The sequence below is a fragment of the Hemicordylus capensis genome, chromosome 7 (assembly GCF_027244095.1).
Source record: "Hemicordylus capensis ecotype Gifberg chromosome 7, rHemCap1.1.pri, whole genome shotgun sequence".
In the NCBI taxonomy this organism is placed as follows: domain Eukaryota; kingdom Metazoa; phylum Chordata; class Lepidosauria; order Squamata; family Cordylidae; genus Hemicordylus; species Hemicordylus capensis.
The window spans coordinates 34,943,023-34,963,372 of NC_069663.1; the positions used below are offsets into that span (position 1 = coordinate 34,943,023).

Here is a 20,350-nt window from a genome sequence, read left to right on the forward strand (position 1 = left end):
GCCACGAGACCAGCTCTCCTCTCCCAAGACCAGCTCTCCTCTCCCTCTCTCCTCTTATGACACATAAGTCATGGCTCTGCCTTCTGGGGATTTTGAAACTCTCTCCGAGGTGGCCAGAGCAAGCTGGTGGGAGATTACAGTGTCCATGGCCACCTTTCTCCGTACTTTGGTCGAGTCCACACAGTTGTTTGAATCCAGGTTTAATTTGGGTTATTGTCATGAGTGTGATTGTGTGAATCCACTCCAAGGCAAGCATCTCAGCTTCAGCTTGGGCCATAATCCATCATGGCACGGGTTCCCGCAATCAACCTAATGTTGGTAACCCACATTAAACCTAGGTTTGGATGCCAGTGTGAATGAGGCCTTTCTTTGTTGCTGCTTGTCCTAGTTCTCCTTTAATTGCTTTTTCTGTCAGGGGATTGGAAGGGGAGGAGCCATTGGCTACCAAAGGAGAATAGAGCAGGGACCATTGGCTACCAAAGGAAAGATCAGATAAGCAGCAATAAAGAATGGATGGGAAAAGGTGACCAGGGGCACGACAATACCGTCCAGCAATCACTGCCTCTCTCCAAGGAAGTTTTCAGATTTATCAATGGGCAAAGCTAGCTTGCATGTGTCTGCTCAGGGGATACAGTTACCTGCTAAGGAAGAACCTGGATTGATGATTGACTCTGCTAAGGGACATCCTGGGAAGAAGCCTAGAGCCCGATTCAGAAATTTATGCTGTGCAAATGTGTGGATGTCTGTACACGTATACTTGTGTTTGTGTGAATAACTGTACCTGTGTTCATGTTAAAAGTGAACCTGGATACAGGCCCTTCAAATGCAGGTTACAGATAGGAAATGTACATCTGTACCTGTGTTCAGCATAGCTTGTGAATGACTGCACCTGTGTACAGATTTGTACCTGCATACACACTGCACACTGAAACAACAAACCAACTGAGATAAGTTAGGCATCAGGGCCAGCGAAGCATAGATGGAGACAGTGTTGTTGACTGCATACTCTAATGTGAGCCTCTGCTCATTTCTGTTGGAAAACACAGCCCCACATAGGAAGGGTGCACAGGCACAACTCAAATAACCCTCAGGGCTGCTTTTGCATTTTTAATCCAGGAAGGCCACTCTGCACCTTCAGCTGTGGAAAAGCATTTTTGTTGCATCTTAAGCACACTGGCTGATGTAGAGCAAGGATGTCCCAGTGGGGCAAGAGAACAGCCTAATAGGATTTCCAAACTATCTGCACCGGTGCAGTGGGGAAGCAGAGGGCTGCACAGCCCTCGGGGACATATTTTCAGGTGGCACTGTGCAGTTGCCTGTGGTTGGGTTTTAAAAAAACCGCTTTCAATTTAAACTATGGTTTGAGTTCCAACTTTGATTGCTTCTCCTCCACTTATGGATATAACCATGATTAGCCAAATTGGGTGTGATGTCATTTTGTTTTCTAGAAAGAGAAGCACTGTTAGGCAGTGAAAATAGCTTCATCCATGAGCACAGTCATCACTTGCATGGTTTCCATGATCCTGGTACCTGGAGAATGCTAAGTTAGTCCGTCATTGATGGCTGTAAGCTGAAAAATAAGGGACAAATGGCATCCCATAAGGGACAGACTATTTGGGGCTAAAATAAAGGAGGTCCCTGCTAATAAGGGGTGGTTTATTTTATTTATTTTTACATGTATATTCTGCCCTTCCTCTGAGAAGCCCAGAGCAGTGTACAAGGTTTATGTTTGTTTGTTTGTCTAACATTTTTTATACTGCCCAAAACTTGAGTCTCTGGGTGGTTTACAATTAAAGTTGCCCTGAGGTTACGTTACCCTGTTGGTAACCTTAACTGAGGGCATCCTGGGGAAAGGGAGTGTCAAGAAATACTGCTTCCCCACTGCAGTGGGCATTTTTTGGGCAAGTTCCACTGGACTGCTCTTTCACAGCACCAACACTTCCTTGCTCTGAATATCAGCCAGGATCCTTCCCTTCATCATCATTTCCTTCACCTTTTGTTTTTCAGAATTCAGAAGATGATCGACTAGGGCAAACCTTCTTGGAAACTGCCATTGACTGAGTCAGGCCATTGGTCCATCTAGCTAAGATTTGTCTACATTCTACACTGACTGGCCGCAACTCTCCAAGAATTTCAGGCAGTAGTCTTTTTCTGGAGATGCTACCAGGGCTTGAACCTGGAACCTTCTTCACGCAAACATGCAGATGCTCTTCCATGGAGCTATGGGGCCATCCCTTAAGAAGAATATCTTCCAGCATTCACTTGCAATTGCCCATCCAAATGCAAACCAAGGTGGCTCCTGCTTAGAAAAGGGACAATTCCTTTGTTTGGGAGTGGGGACCCAAACACACCACTTTATTTATTTATTACATTTTATATCCCGCTCTTCCTCATGACAATTGTAATAAAATAAACTATAAACATATTTACACAATTTCTTCCCTGCTCTCTGGGCATCTACCCAATGTCAAATAAAATCTAAGGTATAGATGATGGAGATCTACCATCTGAAGATGTGTCTGGCTGATACAGTCTGCATGTTGCAGACCATTAATACAGGTTTGCAGTGGAGAAAAAAAAATAGCACTGTGTTTCAGAATGAAGAACTGAGAAGGACAAACAAAATATTTTGGTTTATTATGTATAAGTTAAATCAAGACATGTTTTCATAGGTGCAAGGCACAAGGCCCTACAGCATTAAGAAATATTTTTCCTGCTTACCAGTGAAATGCATAAAAGCTATACAGTCAGGTCATGAAGCACAGAGAACAAGGACAGTATCTTCACACTTGTCAAAAGCCTTCCAGGCCTGTTCATAACATTGACCAGTACCTATTTTGCAGGTTTATAAAGTGTTTTCAACTGTTAAAGTAAAACAGAGATGGTATTGCCATGTATTTGCCTGACCATCCTGCAAAGAGATTGAAGGACAGCATAATCTGCTACTGTGATGCACTAATTAATATCCTATAAAGCACCCTCTCTTAAATTAGAGTTCATTAAACGCAGATTATGAAATGAACAGAATAAAGTGCCAAATATTTACCCCTGATGAAGGTAAGGGACATCTTGGTTATATGAACATACCCGTTACAAAGAGAGTTATTTACATAGGTTTGCCTTAACAGGAACGGCAAGGAAGGAAGGGAAATCTGAGTAATGACGTTTAATGCATCCACTAAAGAGCACAGCTCTGTCAAATAAATAAAGCATTTGGATGCCGGAGGAGGGAGCACAACTCAGTGAGAGAGAACATGCCTGACTTGTCAAAGATCCATTCTTTGCAGACATAATATAGAGAGGAGAGCTGGTCTTGTGGTAGCAAACATGACTTGTCCCCTTAGCTAAGCAGGGTCTGAATGGGAGACCACATGTGAGCACTGTGAGATATTCCCCTCAGAGGATGGAGCTGCTAAGAGCATCTAGGTTCCAAGTTCCCTCCCTGGCTTCTCCAAGGTAGGGCTGAGAGAGACTCCTGCCTGCAACCTTGGAGAAGCCGCTGCCAGTCTGGGTAGACAATACTGAGCTTGATAGACCCCTGGTTGGACTTAGTATATGGCAGCTTCCTATGTTCCTATGACTGAATATACAGTTTCAAGTAGGTGGGTGGGGGTGGAAAAGGCCCCCACCTGAAGACCACTGCAGCCAGTTAGGATACAGTCAGGTAGGGTTTATCAGCCTTGGGTCCCCAGCTGTTGGGAATACAACTCCCATCATTCCCAGCCACCATGGTGATGACAGTTGCAGTCCAACCACATCTGGGGATTACAATGGCATTGGCTGAGAACTCTTACAGCAGAGGAAGGCTTAATTCTTCTGTGGCCTGTCCCCCGCCCCCTTACTAGATTCTCTGTGGTCTAAACTTACGAAGCAAGAACACAGGCATTCAGGATTTTGCAGCAGTTAAGGTATAAGTTGCCCGTATTAAATTCTTGAGGGGTTGCCATGTGAAGTCTGTTACAGGGATCAGGAAAGTACCCCAACATTAAATGATTTCAACCTTGGACCTTCTCCAATCTTGTACCAGTCAGACAGACTGGTGGATTTATTGCAATAAATGTTTTTGTTGACAAGAGGCTCTTTCACCAGGTACCCCAATAAATCTGTTCATCTTTAAGATTCCACAGGGATCCCTCTTGGGGTATGCCCTTTCCCCTTTAAGAATGTAGGAAGTACCTTGTTGGATGATGATGATGATGATGATGATTAATTCGATTTCTATAGTGCCCTTCCAAAAATGGCTCAGGGCAGTTTACATAGAGAAATAAATAAATAAATGATGGCTCCCTGTCCCCAAAGGGCTCACAATCTAAAAGAAACATAAGATAGACACCAGCAACAGTCACTGGAAGTACTGTACTGGGGGTGACAGGGCCAGTTACTCTCCCCCTGCTAAATAGAGAGAATCACCACATTAAAAGGTGCCTCTTTGCCAAGTTAGCTAGGGATTAGACTGTATTCAACACTTGTTTCCAGGAATCAGCACACAAAAGGTCAGAAATTGGATTGTGGTCCGATAGCAGACTGAAGGGCTTCCTGGAGACTCGCTAATGAAATATTTTTCATAATATCAAACCATTAAGATCTCCAGCATTCTGAGCCCGATTCAAACATTATGCTGTACATGTGTTTGTGTGAATGACTGTACCTGTGTTCGTTTCAAAAGTGAACCTGGATACAGGCCCTTCAAATGCCTGGTATAGAGAGGTACTTCTGTACCTGTGTTCAGCATAACATGTGAATGAGTGTACCTGTGTACAGATCTGTACCTGTTTACATTGTGCACCTGTACAAGTGTTGAACGTAACATGTGGATGGGAGATGAATGCCAGTTCCTGGAGAACTCTCAGTCAATCCTGGAGAGCTGGTAACCCAGGCATATCCTAGTACAGATTTTTCATGTTTCATTCACATCATGGTTTGCTTCAAGTTTGTTGTGATACTGTGCGTACTGGTGGCTGTACTCACCAAAGTTTTGTCATAACTTCCTCTATGAGGAGGCACAAATGAAACAGCATCATGGACACTGTAATAAAATAAACTATAAACATATTTACACAATTTCTTCCCTGCTCTCTGGGTACAAACCCAAAGTCGAATAAAATCTAAGGTATAGATGAAGGAGAGGTGACGAGCAGCAGCTCTTTCAGCTAGCTGAGATGTAAAATCTGCTCAGTCCTCTCTTGGGATGAGTAATAATACCTTGTCCTTTCGAAGTCCATTGCACAGGCAATCCTGAGGTCAGCCAGCTTTGCATTGGCCCTCCTCTCTGTGTAAACGGTTCTCCGTTCCTCTGTGGGCTGCTGCCAGCTGTTCATTTCAGCTTCCTTTTTCCAGCCAGAGAGCGCAAAGGCAGAGACGCTTCAATCCATTCATTTGCCGTGGTCATCATTTCCTGCCAAAACGCAACCTCCTCTTGTGTGGAGTCCATCCAGTCAACGGCAATCCCATAGCTGGAGCCTTTGAAAGAAACAAGAAACAAGTGAGCCTTGGGGAGGAGGAGAGCTGGTCTTGGGGAAGAGAACGTGAATGGTCCCCTTTGCTAAGCAGGGTATGCCCAGGTTTGTATTTGGATGGCTGTCTACATGTGAGTACTGTCAGATATTCCCTTTGGGGGATGGGGCTGTAGCTCAGTGGAAGTAGGGCTGGAGAGACATCTGCTTGAAACCTTGGAGAGCTGCTGCCAGTCAGTGTAGACCAGGGATTCTCAACGGTGGGTCCCCAGAAGTTATTGCACTTAAACTTCCATAATCCTCAGCCCCAGCGGCCTTTGTTTGGGGATTATGGGAGTTGAAGTCCCATAACATCTGGGGACCCAATGCTGAGAATCCCTTGTGTAGACAATTCTCAGACAGACAGACCAAGGGTCCTATGTTCGCTAGGCTGACACCATGCATTTGATCATGTAGATTCGAGGGAATGTACTAAAATGAATGACAGGGAATGCCCACTGTAATACACTGGTTCCTTCCAAATGGCCATAGGAATGCATGGCATTTCCAAATGGCCATTCGGAGCATTTCATGGCTATTAGGAAGAAACCAGTGCATTTCAGTGGGCATTCAATGTCATTCATTTTAGAATGCCCACTGTAGGACTTGCATACAGAAGGTCTCCGGTTCAAAATCTGGCAGTATCTCCAGGTAGGGATAGAAAGATTCCAGCCTGAAACCTTGGAGAGACGCTGCCAGTCAGTGTAGACCAGGGATTCTCAACATTGGGTCTTCAGATGATATTGGACTTCAACTCCCATAATCCCCAACCAAAGGCCGCTGGGGCTAGGGATTATGGGAGTTGAAGTCCAATAATATCTGGGGACCCAACATTGAGAATCCCCACTGTAGACAATACTAAGCTAGATGGACCCAGGGTTTGACTCAGTATGAGGCAGCTTCCTATATTCCTATGAAAAGGGGCAACCTATGATCAAGTGCTCCTTTTTTGAGAGGTCATAATCCCTGCTGCAAGCAGTCAAGTTCATGGTAGGACTGTGTATCATAGGAACATAGGAAGCTGCCTTATGCTGGGTCAGACCATTGGTCCATCTAGTTCAGTCTTGTCTACACAAACTGGCAGTGGCTTCCAGGACTGCAGGCTGGAGTTTCTCTCCGCCCTATCTTGGAGTTGCCAGGGAGAGAACTTGGAATCTTATGCATGCAAGTAAAAAGATGCCCTTCCACTGAGTTATGGAACCTGCTGCATGCAAGTGTGCAGGTGCTCTTCCCAGAGCAGCCCCATCCCCCGAGGGGAATATCTTACAGTGTTCACACATGTAGACTCCCATTCAGTGCAAACTAGGGTGGACTCTGCTTAGCAAAGGCAGCAATTCATACTCGTTACCACAAGGACAGCTCTCCTCCCTCAATGGTGTTCCAGAAGAAAAGCACCATTGACTGTCTAAAATGGAAATACCCTATCAAAGATGACTCTGAATTTAAGACGATCCCCTTAAAAAGTAGAGGTTACATTCAAGTTATATCTACATTAACTCAAAAATAACAGGATTCTGAATACAAGATGACCGCCTGATTTCCAATATCAAAATACTTGGAATAAACCTAGTCTTGTATTCGGGTACACAGTATAGTCACAGTGGTTATATCTAGCTGTTTTTCTTGAGCAACCTGAGGTTTGCCAGCCCTGCCCTCCAGGATCCACTACTGAAACTAATCCTGGAGGTTCTTCTGGCCTAGTGTGGTGAAAGATATTGCATTTAAAAAATGGGAGCGGGGAACTTTGCAGGAAGAGCTCCAGTCAGGGTTGGCAACCCTGTTAATCAAGGCCACTCATTTAACCCACAGGCTCCTCCAGGCTCAATGACACTGGTCTCGGAAGCAGGGATGGCTGACTTGAGACTCTCCAGATGTTGGTGGACTACAACTCCCATTGTCCCCAGCTGCAACACATATATATCACAGCAGTTCACAGAGCAGTTTACATAGCAAAAGGGATGAGAAAATGGCTCTCTGCTCCAAAAGAGCTCATGGTCTAAAACAAGCTGAGAGAGAGGGGTGGGTGATGTGGAGAGATCCTAGCAAGAGCCACTGGGAAGGCTGCTATACTTTGGGTGCTGAACAGGGCCAGCTACTCTCCCCCTGCTGAATGGAAGAGACCTGCCATTTTGGAAAAGTGCCGCTTGGCCCAGTCAGCAGGAGCCCCTTGAAGGAGGGCGGCCTTTGCCTGAAGGGGCTGCTCATTCATTATTCGCTGAGCAGCTGCTGTCCTTTCTGCTTTTCCACAGAAATGTTCCCAAAGCAATTTCCATAGCAACAGCAAGGAGAAAAGATGGTTCCCTGCCCCAAAGAGGCTCCCAATCTAAGGGAGGGAGACACAAGGGAGACCCCCAGCAACTGGGAGGGATGCTATTCTAGGCTGAATAGGGCTAGCTGCTCTCCCCGGCCGCCATTTTGAAAAGGCACTTCTTTGTCCAATCAGCAAAGGCCCCTTAATGAGGCCGACCTTTGCCTGAGGGGGCCGCTCAGGCAAAGGTTATTATTCACTGAGCAGCTGTCCCCCTCTGCTTTTCCACCAGAAAAGTCCCCAAAGCGGTCTCCATAGCAACAGGAGTGAGAAGATGGTTCTCTGCCCCAAGGGGCTCACCGTCTAAAAAGAAACACAAAGGAGAGCCCAAGCAACAGCCACCTAGGCTGGGCTGGGCAGGGACAGCACCTCTAAATGGAAGAGAGCCGCCATTTTGAGAAGGTGCCCCTTAGCAGGTACTTAATGAGGCCAACCTTTGCCTGAGGGGGGCTGCTCATTTATTATTTATTGAGCAGCTGCCCCTCTGCCGTTCCACAGAAAAGGTTCCCAAAGGGGCTTCCACAGCAAAAGACATGAGTAGATGGTTCTCTGCCTCCAAGGGGCTTGCAGGCTAAAAAGAAACACCAACGAGACTCCAGCAACAGCCACTGGGAAGGACACTGGGCTGGGCTGAATAGGGACAGTTGCTCCCCCTCTTGTGGAATACTAGAGAGCCGCCATTTTGAGAAGGTGCCCTTCGGCCCAGTCAGCAGGGGCCCCTTAAGCAAGGCTGGTCTTTGCCTGAGGGGACAGCTCACTTATTTATCCCCCTCACTTGTCTAACCCTGCTTCTTGACCAGAAAAATTCCCCAAACAGCTTTCATAGCAAAAGCAAGGAGAAGATGGTTCCCTGCCCCACAGAGGCTCCCAATCGGAAAAGGAACACAAGAGATACGCCAGCCAGCAGCCACTGTAGGGACAGTGTACTGGTCTGAAGAGGGACAGTTGCTCTCCCCCTGCTAAATGCAAGAGAACTATACCACTTTCTAAGAGGTGCCTCTTTCCTTAGTTAGCATTACTACTGCATTTCACCATCATCTTAAGCAACAAATTTAAACAGACTCTTGCACAAATATATCAATAGGATCATATAGTAAAGAATGACAGGGAATGCCCACTAAAATGCACTGGTTAGAAACATAGGAAGCTGCCATATACTGAATCAGACCATTGGTCTATCTAGTTCAGTATTGTCTACCCAAACTGGCAGTGGCTTCTTCAAGGTTGCAGGCGGGAATCTCTCTCAGCCCTATCTTGGAGATGCCAGTGAGGGAACTGGGAACCTTCAGCTCTTCCCAGAGCAGCTCCATCCCCTGAGGGGAATCTCTTCCAGTGCTCACACTTCTAGTCTCCCATTCATATGCAACCAGGGCAGACCCTGCTTAGCTAAGGGGACAAGTCATGCTTGCAACCACAAAACCAGCTCTCCTCTCCATTGACCATTCAGAAATTCCATGCACTCCCCTTACCATTTGGAAAGAACCAGTGCATTTTAGTGGGCATTCGCTGTCATTCATTTTAGGATGTCCTGACCCGAGTCCAGTGTACAACTTGCATGCTGATGGCTTCAGGTTCAACCCCTGAAATCATCTGGGCTATGTTAGTCATGACTACGTCCTACTAAAATTAATGAGAAACGAACTGTACTCATTGATTTCAATGGTGCAGAGGCCTGGCTTGCTGTGAATTCTAATTTCCACCCAGCCAAGCCCTTTCCATTTTGATTTGCGGTCCAAACATACCCTTTTGATGTCTGCTCTCCCTGTTTATATTTTCTGGACAAGGAGAACATGTTTCATGTAGAAACTGGGATGAGGTGAAAGGGCCTCATTATTACCTGTCCCAAGTCCCAGCCGGCCCCCTCCCAGAAAGTGATTGGTCAGTTTCTCATGATCCCAGACGGTCAGCTCGACACAGGCATCCTTCAGATCTTCTGTATGAAAGCCGTCGTACACGATGGTGTTGTTAAACACCGGGTTGGAGTCCCTCTTGACGATGTGGGTTTTCTGGTAGCTCTTTTTACTGGTGTCTAGAAGAACGTAGCTTGCAAGGGAGAAAGAGCATTTGACATCAGGCAGAATGGCGACAGAGAAATGTCATCTTCAACTTATTTTTTTTCAGTCATTCAGCTAAGCAAACAGAATTCAAGCCCTCCGGAGCCTAGCTATTACTATTTATTATTACTTTAATATCCATGATGGAACTTGGATCCCAGGCCAAGAGAGCGGAGTTCATAGTGGCAACATTTCACACACTTAAAAGGCCTGCTGGGATACAAAAAATCTCAAGAGATGATTGGAAAACTAGCAGGGAAGGCACCACCAAGTGAACCTCAAGTGGCAGGGAGTTCTACAGAGTGGGGGATCCGAAAAACCTCTTGTTGGCGCTGCCCCATTGTAGCAGAGTAAGTTGCTAGCCCCCAACTTGTATTGCAGCAAGAACACGCAGACACATGAGTAAAAGCCAAACATTGATTGTACTGAAGTACAGGACACTCACATGATATGTAGTCTCAGCAGGTCCAGATACACATAGGTACAGTTACAGCAGGCACATAGATAACAGCAGCCAGGTGGACCACAGTGGACAAGTGACTCATGCTTGAGCTCTATTGTTATACTAGCTCTAGCCAATCACATCTGGTCAGCATTCATGACCTTTTTACATTCCTAATTGGCTACACCTGTTGCCAGTTTCTCTACTTGCTGCAAACAGTGACTTGCACTTTGTTTTAGTCTCCTTACAGCACCTTGCAGGAAATATATCCTGACACCTCTGTCCTGCATTGCCACCAACTGAGCATCAGACAGAGGTGAGAAACAAAAAGAGGGCTTTCCTCATGGATCTTGTATGATGGGTGGAGTCATGTTCAGATATGTTGGCTCTAAACTGCTTAGGGTTTAAAGTGGTAGGGACACCTCTGAGCATTTCTTTGTCAGGGAAGGTATGTGTGATGAATGAGCACCATGGAAGCATATGGTTGTGCTTGCTTGGGTGCATGTGGGTATGAAATCCACCCCCCGCCCCATGACACACCTACCATTTCACAAAGGAGCCCACTCCGGAGGGACGTAACTGGGGCAGATCTTTGGTGTCCTTGACCCAGATATGGACCTCCCCAGATGGAGGAGTCTTTCGACCTGCCATGAAGGATCAAGAGACATAGTTGGTTGGTTACCAAGAAGTATGTTAGCTTCCTTCATCCAAAAGTCTTAATAAAACAGATCCCAATGGACAGTAAAATGTGCTATAGTGGATAAACTGGGAGCAGGTAGATTCCTGTTCACATCCCTGCTCATTAGCGGGGCTCACTGGTGACCCAGTTGCTCTCACTCAATCTCACCTACCTTGCAAGGTTGTTGTGAGCATAAAATAGGAGGGAGACTGTGTGTACTGCCCTGTGCAAGGAAAACATGACATTGATAACAAGTGAAACCATTCTGTACTTTATAATATGGGGTGGGGCCACGGATCAGTGGCAGAGCATCTGCTCCGTATGGAGAAGGCTGCAGGTTAAATATTTGGCAGCATCTCCAAGAAGGGCTGGGAAAGACTCCTGCCTTGGAGAAGCCGCTGCCAGTCAGTGTAGACAATGCTGAGCTACATGGACCCAGGGCCTGACTAGAAGGCAGCTTCTTGTGTTCCTATGAGCACTCCTTGATCTTTGGGGGATCGGGCAGGTTGGAGGTTCAAACCTTGGTAGTATCTTTGGGTAGGGCTGGGAAAGACTCCTGCCTGAAACCTGGGAGAGAGCCGCTGCCAGTCCGTGCAGACAACACTGAGTAAGATGGGCCACTGGCCCGACTCGGGATAAGGCAGCTTCCTATGTCTGCATGACAGTAAACCAGTTTGCTGAGGCTGATCTGGATGCAGGGTCAGGGCTACCATTAGACCAACTAGTCAGCCGCCTTGGGTGCAGACCTCAGAGGGGCGCAGAGTGTCGAGTGTCAATGTGTTTGCCAAGGGCACAAAATAGTCTGGCACCGGCCCTGCCTGGATGGTGCAAGGCGAGCTGCATGTGAAGGGCAAAGGAGCAACCCCCCAAATTAAAAGTCATTCATTATGCATTTTGGCTGGGATATATTCCGTTCTAATCTCCGGTAATATATATGAGACGTTGAGGTTGCACATGCGACCGTTGGCCGCTGCTTCCAAGGGCTGTGGGGAAGGCAGTTGCTCACCAGATGAGTGGAAGCTGTGCTTCCCTCCGCTACGCCACAAACCCACACGAGCGGCGGCGTGGAAAAGGTAAGAGCTGGGAGTGGGAACATTTCCCCCTCCTGCATGCCAGAGTGCCCTGTACTATGAGAGTGCCAGCCGCTCACATTAGAGTAGTCACTGCGCTCGGTGCGGCCACTCCTTCCCCCAGCTCGCTGCTAGAAATGGCAGCAGACCAGGGGAGGGGGAGCCCAGTGAGCACAATCGCCACCAGGTTAAAATGAACCTCGATTAAACAAACCATGGTTTGTTGGCAAGGTTAAACAAACCTCAGTTAAATGAACCTAGGTTAAATGAACCTGGTTTGTTGGTGAGGTTAAATGAACCTCGGTTAAACGAACCCCAGTTAAAGAAACCTCCGTTCATTTAGCCTTAGCAAATCACAGCCTGAAACATTTTTCTGAAGGCACAAGGGGTTTTTTTACCTAGGGATCCTGGTGGGATGTACTTAATGGACAGGTTTATCACTCCTCGATGGTCAACGCAATTGATTATAGAGAGACTCTGCAACAGAAAAGTCTACGATAGGCAAAATGTGCATAAACACATGGATTTTTGACAAGCTGATGATCAGAACTGGTGCTCTGGAACCAGTGTGCAGATTTCCCCTATGGATTTGAGGAGTTCCCCCTCATTTTAATGCACTCCTCCACGAACTCATATCTCAGAGGCCATATCTCCACTCCCAAAGTGTTTTTCCCCTTTCCCCAAAAAATCTCTTCAAGCCAGGAGACTTTTGCTGGAGTTGTTGTGTTAAGCATATCCACACCCACAAGGGAAGTGCACTTTTGGAATTTTGGGAGCCGGGCTACAAGCTGATTTTCGTGCACAAAATTCAGGTTATTTTTGCAATGTTCAGGTATGTTGCAGACAAAATTGTGGCTGAAAATATAGAAGGGAGGAGTCAGAGAGCAGCCACTGTCCATTTCTCACCAGAACACTCTCTCTTTAAAGGCAGGGAGAGTCACTCCAGCCCGTGCTGCCAATGCAGCAAAGGCCGATTTCATTACCAAATGGGGCCACGCAGCCCCGTCTGAGAGTGAAATTACCCCCCCCACACACACACATGTTTGATGTCAGATATGGGGGGCATGTCGGGGCCGCGAGGTGCGGCCCCAGATTAACAACAGCCCAGGTTCTTTGAACCTATTTGCCCAATGGTGGCTCTGCTCCTGGGACTAGATGGGAAATCTTTGCTAAGCTGAAATCCTGCTTTTGCTTGCCTTCCTTTCATGAGGTCAAGGGAACTGCTGGCAGAGCTCACATTTCAGTGATGCTTGCAGTAGCCTTTACACATCGATGCTGCCTGAGGTTGTTTCCGAGCCTCTGCTCTGTGGTGGTCCATCCATTGCAAACTCTCACTTTACAGATCAGGCCCTTGCACTTTACACACAACCCTGAAGGCATATCTTTAAGGAGAATCCCTCTTTGGCTGAAGCACACTCACCCGGGGTTTCAGCATATACCAGTTCAGCTTATTGTTCCTCCAGTCCCAGCCGGCCAGGTCTACTCCCATCTCACCCAAGAAGCTGTTCCTCCCCAAAGGGTCATTGTGCCACACCGAAAGACTCAGTTTCTGAATCAGCAGAACCATTTTCTCTATTTTATACTGCCGAGAAGGAGAAAGGGAGTTTAGGAACATAGGAAGCTGCCATATCCTGAGTCAGACCATTGGTCTATCTAGCTCAGTATTGTTTTCACAGACTGGCAGCAGCTTCTCCCAGGTTGGAGGCAGGAGTCTTTCTCAGCCCTATCATGGAGATGCTGCCAGGGAGGGAACGTGGAACCTAGATGCTCTTCCCAGAGTGGCGGCTCCATCCCCTGAGGGGAATCTCTTCCAGTGCTCACACGTTTTCCATCATATGCAACCAGTGCTGACCCTGCTTAGCTAAGGGGACAAGTTGTGCTTGCTACCACAAGACCAGCTCTCCTCTCCTTTAAACATGCATACGTTTTGCTTTTAGGAACATAGGAAGCTGCCTTCTATCAAGTCAGATCCTTGGCTCATCTAGCTCAGTATTGTCAACCCAGACTGGCAGCAGCTTCTCCTACATTACAGGCAGGAGTCTCTCCTAGCCCTGCCTGGAAATGCTGCCAGGGATTGAACCTGGGACCTTCTGCATGCAAAGCAGATGCTCTGCCACTGAGCTGGGGCCCCATATCTTATTGCACTTACATGTAGCTGCGCATCTAAATGCAAACTAAGGCAGACCTTGATTAGCAAAGGGGACAAGTCATGGTTGCTACCACAGGGCCAGCTCGCCTTCCCTTTTCTTCCTGTTCTCCCAGTTACATCATACCATATGGCCCAGTTAATGGTCTGGCAGCTCCTTGGTCAGCATTACTGTGGAAGATGGTGGAAGGCGATGCAAGTTGGTGGAAGAGAAAAGAGAGAGAGGAAGCAGCCACCTTCTTCTCCTGACTCTAACAGAAAGGGTCTGATCCCAGCCCAAAACAGCTGTGATATATTCAGAATTATTATATTTAGCAGGCGAAAGCAACTGCCCCTATTCAGCCCAGCATAGCATTCCTGTTATCAGGGGCTGTTGCGGGTATCTCCCCTTTATTTTATTTTTTTAAAGACTGGGGGCCCTTTTGGGACAGGGAACTATTTTCTTGTTCCTTTTAAAAAAACATTTGGTCACTTATTTTGTCGTTGGAAAGAGGCACAGACTGGCAGCCTCATGCTTGTTAGTCAAGCATTTCCCCGCGGCACCACTTAAGATAGCTAGAAAAGGAAGGGCAAAAAGCAGAAGCAAAAAAGAGGGATAGAAGGGAGGAAACAGAGACTGCATCCCCCTTCCCACTGGACAAACAAGCTAGTAAAAGATCAGACTTACCAGCAGCCAGGGAATCCTCCAGCCCCATCTCCCCCACCTGTAACCTCCTGTTTTTGCTCTTACTGGCTGGAACGGCTGCTGCTCAAACTGCTGTAGCCAGTTTGATTCCTAGGGGGCTCCTCCTGGCACCACCCCAAAGAAGAAGGAGGAAACGTGTTTTAAAATGTACTCCCTGAAGCAACCAGGACATGTATTTTTTTTTAACCCATTTTTACCCATTACCCATTTTTTTACCCATTATTTTTTTTACCCATTTTTAGATTGTGAGCCCTTTGGGGACAGGGATCCATCTTATTTGTTTATTTATTGATGTATTTATTATTTCTCTATGTAAACCGCCCTGAGCCATTTTTGGAAGGGCGGTATAGAAATCAAATTATTATTATTATTTCTTGTTTACACAGTCAGGCAGGTGTTATTGACTGGTTTGTTTTATCCAGACATCGAGTCCTTCCCAAGGACCTGGGATGCCAGAATTTTATCATCAATACTTTGATACTCAAGCAAATCCAGCCATCTCAGGTTCTCCCCTCATCCCCCGGCTGATGAGCTGCTTAGTTTGCTTTTCCAAGAAGAGAAAAGAGAAGGTTTTTGAAAAGAGGAGGTGGGGGGAGAAACAGGGATAATCAATCCTCATTTCTGCCGCTACTTATCATTTTAATGGCCACTCTAGTGCATTAAGTAAAAATGTCTTTTTCAGTAAATGATGCTCAGAACCTAAGAGGGTGGGAAAGATGCCTGATGCTGCCAAGGACACGTCTGGCAAGTAGCCCTTGGCACCATTTATTTATTTATTTATTTATTTATTTCACTTCATGTCCTGCCACATGCCACAAAGAAGCCCTTCAGGCAGCTACTGACAAAGAGAAGATAGCTGGTCTCTTGACGGCGAGCATGAATTGTCCCCTTTGCTAAGTAGGGTCTGCCTTGGTTTGCATTTGGATGGGGGACTACATGTGAGCACTGTAAGATATCCCCCTTAGGGGATGAGACCATAGCTCAGTGGAAGTCCATCTGCCTGCTTGTGTGCAGAAGGTCCCAGATTCCTTCCCTGGCAGCATCTCCAAGATAGAGAGACAATTTAACCTTGGAGATGCTGCTGCCAGTCTGGGTAGACAATATTCCAATGGTCTGGCTTGGAATAAGGCAGCTTCCCTACATGCAGAAGATCCCATATTCACTCCCTGGCATTTCCAAATAGGGCTAGGAAAGACTCCTGCCTGAAACCTTGGAGAGCTGCTGCCAGTCAGTGCTAGTAGTCAACAGAGAGCTGCTGCCAGTCAGTGCCTGTAGACAATACCGAACGAGATGGACCAATGCTTCCTATTCTCCTACGTCATTAAATCCCACAAAATCTAACCAGTGATGTGTAATACGATTGAGTCAATATTGTGTGTGTGTTGGGAGCAGGGGAAGGATAAATAACAAAGATGGCCCCTCTCCACCCGCTCCTACCCCAGTTTGTGGGAAATGGCTTGCCTGAATCATATATACTCTGGGGACGATCCTGACTTTCTGTTACTTGTCCTTATTTTTCACCATTTGGGAATGGCTTCAAATTTTGATAGTGTGCGAGACAAACTAGATGTGGTTTAAACCCACTGGGCAGCATCCAGACTTAAGTTTTGTGCATGCAACCACCCCGCCCCCCGCAAATTCCCCTTTCCTCTGCTGCACCAGTGTATATCCTTGAGGACCTCTCAGCCCTCAAGGACATGTTTTGGGGGTGAGGGGCAGCAAAGGATAGGGACACAAATTGTTGTGTGTGTTTGTGCGAACTATTATAGCATGAAGACACTGTTGGTCTGGATGCTGCCCATTGGTTTACCCCAATTAAAGGTGTGCCATAATTACATAATGCATAATTAAAGGTTGCCATCTTGTCCCCTCAGCCCTTGCTTTGACACACACACACACACACACACACACACACACACACACACACACACACACGGTTTCTTGGAGGAGGAACTGGTGCTGGTGGTGTGTCAAGCCTCTGATCCAAAGCCAAAAGCCACCCCTCTCCTCACTCTTGTCCTTCTCATCTCTCTGGAATACCTGGAGAAGGCTACAACTGGGGGAGGACGGTATCCCAGAGACCCCCAATCGAACTCCTGCAGTAAAACCGCCATGGTCTTCTCCCCGCTGGATCAGACCGGCTGAGTCTGGGTTCAGATGCAGTAGCGACAGGATCTGAGTGATCCAGAGTGTTCAGCTGGCAGGCCACACAGGTGTGTCCAGGAGGGGCCTTCTTGGGAGGAAGAGACAGATGTGGAAGATCAGGCGGAGCAGCACCTGAAAGAGGGTGGGAGTTGGGCCCCAATTTAACAGTCACAGTGACGCCAGCCAGCCATTGCTAGTGCAACAGTCCTCCCTGCCTGTGGTCTTCCAGCCCCATCGCCTACCTCCTAGTTCAGGTTCTCTGTAGCCCTCCTCACCTTCTGCCCATTCCTGCACAGGGTGTGGCAGCACCAGCCTTTGCCTACCAGGTCCAAGCCAGAAGTGGCTCGTCCTAACCCTGGGTGGGGGAGGGGGAGGGGAAAAGGAGGCACAGCTGCCACCCCTTCCCGGAGCACCGTTTGCTCCTCTCTCTTTCATCCCACCCTGCCCCAGCATTAATAAGAGCCTCAGCTACACTGCCTGCCTGCACACTGGCCATTTGTCAGCTAGAGTTCTACCTGATGAATGGCCAGCCTACAGACAACACAGCTCTCATTACTGTTGGGGCCAGGCTGGCCAGCCTCAGCCATGCAGCTCTGCCTTACGAATGGCCAGGCTGCAGGCAATGTGGCTCTTGATAACACTGGGCGGAATGGGAGAGAGAGGAGCAAAAAGGAGCTCCATGAAGGAGAGGCAACTGTGCCTCCTTTGGCACAGATGGACTGAACTAGATGGACCAATGGTCTGACTCAGTATATGGCAGCTTCCTATGTTAGGAACATAGGAACATAGGAAGGTGCTATATACTGAGTCAGACCATCGGTCTATCTAGCTCAGTATTGTCTTCACAGACTGGCCAAGGTTGCAGGCAGGAATCTCTCTCAGCCCTGTCTTGGAGATGCTGCCAGGGAGGGGACTTGGGACCTTCTGCTCTTCCCAGAGTGGCGGCTCCATCCCCTGAGGGGAATCCCTTCTGGTGCTCACACTTCTAGTCTCCCATTCAGATGCAACCAGGGCGGGCCCTGCTTAGCTATGGGGACAAGTCATGCTTGCTACCAGAAGACCTGCTCTCCTCTCATATGCTGTTCCTATGACAACAGGCGGGAACATAGAACATTAATGGAGGGAGATCTGCTTACATAATCTTCATGCTTTAAAAAATACAACAACCCCAAAACTCTATTCACTTGTCCAATTTCTGTACTGCTCAGAGAGGGTGCCTACTTAACAGCAGTTTAATCAGTAATCTTAAAAATGGGGGATATGGGCATGGGGAAAATTAGACCAGCCATTTTCTTTCGTTAAACATGTGACCAGCACGGCAGTTTCAAACTATTTCTCCAACCCAGCATCTAATTGTGGGCAGTCTTTGCCCTCTTCCAGTGCATTTAAAAGAAAAAGAAAAAGAATCACCCCCAGGACCTTTCCCAGACAGCAGGCTTTACCTCGGGCGTACTGTGAGGTTTTACTGCGAGTTCGAATTTGTTAAAAACAAAAACAAAAACCCACTGCAAAAAGTGGATTTTTTAAAAAAAAACACCAGACATAAATCGGGCTAGGCTCTAACGTGCAATGAAAAACCCAAATGGTGTGTGAAATGCTTCCCAATATCTTGCATGCAGTTTGGCGTGAATCTGGCCAATATGCAAACACATACCTTCCATTCGAATCTAAAAGCCCCGTCTGGAAATGCTCCAGGCAGGTTGCAGAATACACAAATAATGTTGGTGTCACTTTAAAAAAAAAAAATTGTCGAATCCATGGCAACTGAAGAATTATTTGGGTCATGTGGGAGGGAAAAATTCATTTTGAACTGCCAAGCCACAGAGGACAAGGAAAATAATTCTGTCAAGGCAGCACCTCCCTGTCTTGGCTTGACAGACAGATAATATCAGTTGAAGCTGGTGACTTTACAAGTCACTTTGCAATTTTGCAATTTTCTTTGCAAAATTGCAAAGAAACATTGCAATTTCCAGAGAGCTGCTGTAATATCCCTCCCCCCACCCCGCAAAGCTGCATTCTTGTTTAGCTTGTGTCTTAAGACACCGAACTCTTGTGTCTCTCTTCTTCAAACTGCAGACTGTTTCTTTTCTCCTTCCCACTGGCTGAAGGATGTCACCTTCCCAAATTTTGACTGGCACTGCTTTCCAAAGTGGAGAGAGATTCCCAGTTGTCAGGAGAACAGTTGTCATTAGCTCTCACTAATAACAACAACCCATCATCCTGGACTGTCAGCAAGCTATCAGTCTAGCAAAGGACAGACTCCCATATCTGCGACAAATTTTTTTTTTTTTTGCACTAACTCTTGTGCGTTGGTGTCAGTCCACACATCCATTTGCTACTCATTCAGGGCCCAGTTCACACATTCATGAACATTGTTTGATTCCTCTTCCATACACACTGAGAATTTGCAGCTGAATAGGAGAACCAATACTTCCCAAAGAAAAGCCAGGATTGGAGGTTATACAAGATTCTGTCTGTGTTTGATCTGGCATTTAGGGCAAACACCTCCTTTGACTCATGGCTAAGTAAGGTTTGCCTTTGAATGAGAAAATGGCACCATAATTTGGGGTCTAGAGTACTTCCTTCTCCCACCCTTTCTGTGCCCTTAAACTCACCGGAAAATATGGCCAGATGTTTTTGGCAATCATAATCTTGTATCAGTTTGCTTATGTAATCTTGACATGCAGGACGGGTGCATTGCTGGTTCGGTTTCTTCTGACCACTAACCAGCCCATTTGTCTAAAAAGATCATCCCGGCAACATATAATTTGGTGCTTGGAAAATGATGCTAAAGGGGCATGTTTACTGGCCCTGAGATTTCTTCTGCACATTTGCTCAGGAAATTATATACCCCCAGCCATATGCAGTGTGCTATTAGGTGTTATTTCTATTTCATTAGATAGAGAGGCAGTGCTGCTGTTAGCTGGGAAATAGGCTACCGAAGCTACTTTATCCTTTCTCTCTTCCCTCCCTCCTTTGCACTGAAGGTCTGGCACACAGCAAGACAACTACCCACATGGATATCTGGACTGAGCTGTTTCTAGGTTTCTTTCTGCACAGCCCCGGAATAAATATTGTAGCCTAGAACTGGCAATACATAGCTCCCAGGAAATATGGGTTTAGCCCTCATTTTCCCTCCCCCCCCAAACATCCTTCAGTTTCTTCCTATGAAATTGAAAAAACACACAACACTTTTCCATTTTTAAAGATACTAGCTCTCATTGCCTTCCAGGTGCCTTTGAATATCAAAACATGACAAAGCAGGGAAGAAAATTAAAAAGATACTCAAATTCTTTATGGTCTCCAGCTATTTGTGTTGCATATGAATG

At 46.8% G+C, this 20,350-nt stretch overlaps 1 protein-coding gene across 1 annotated transcript in view; it reads right to left on the bottom strand.

Annotated features, from left to right (window-relative positions):
- LOC128333315 (synaptotagmin-like protein 2) overlaps positions 1–19,101 on the bottom strand; it is a 23,880-nt gene extending 4,779 nt beyond the window's left edge. The window contains exons 1-7 of the mRNA XM_053268707.1: positions 18,676–19,101; positions 16,917–17,153; positions 13,466–13,627; positions 12,444–12,522; positions 10,841–10,940; positions 9,638–9,843; positions 5,203–5,460 (exon numbers count right to left, since the gene is read on the bottom strand). Coding sequence (XP_053124682.1) covers positions 5,315–5,460; positions 9,638–9,843; positions 10,841–10,940; positions 12,444–12,522; positions 13,466–13,612 — 678 coding nt within the window. The 5' untranslated portion in view covers positions 13,613–13,627; positions 16,917–17,153; positions 18,676–19,101 and the 3' untranslated portion in view covers positions 5,203–5,314. The remainder of the gene's footprint in view (positions 1–5,202; positions 5,461–9,637; positions 9,844–10,840; positions 10,941–12,443; positions 12,523–13,465; positions 13,628–16,916; positions 17,154–18,675) is intronic.
- Positions 19,102–20,350: the final 1,249 nt, after the last annotated feature.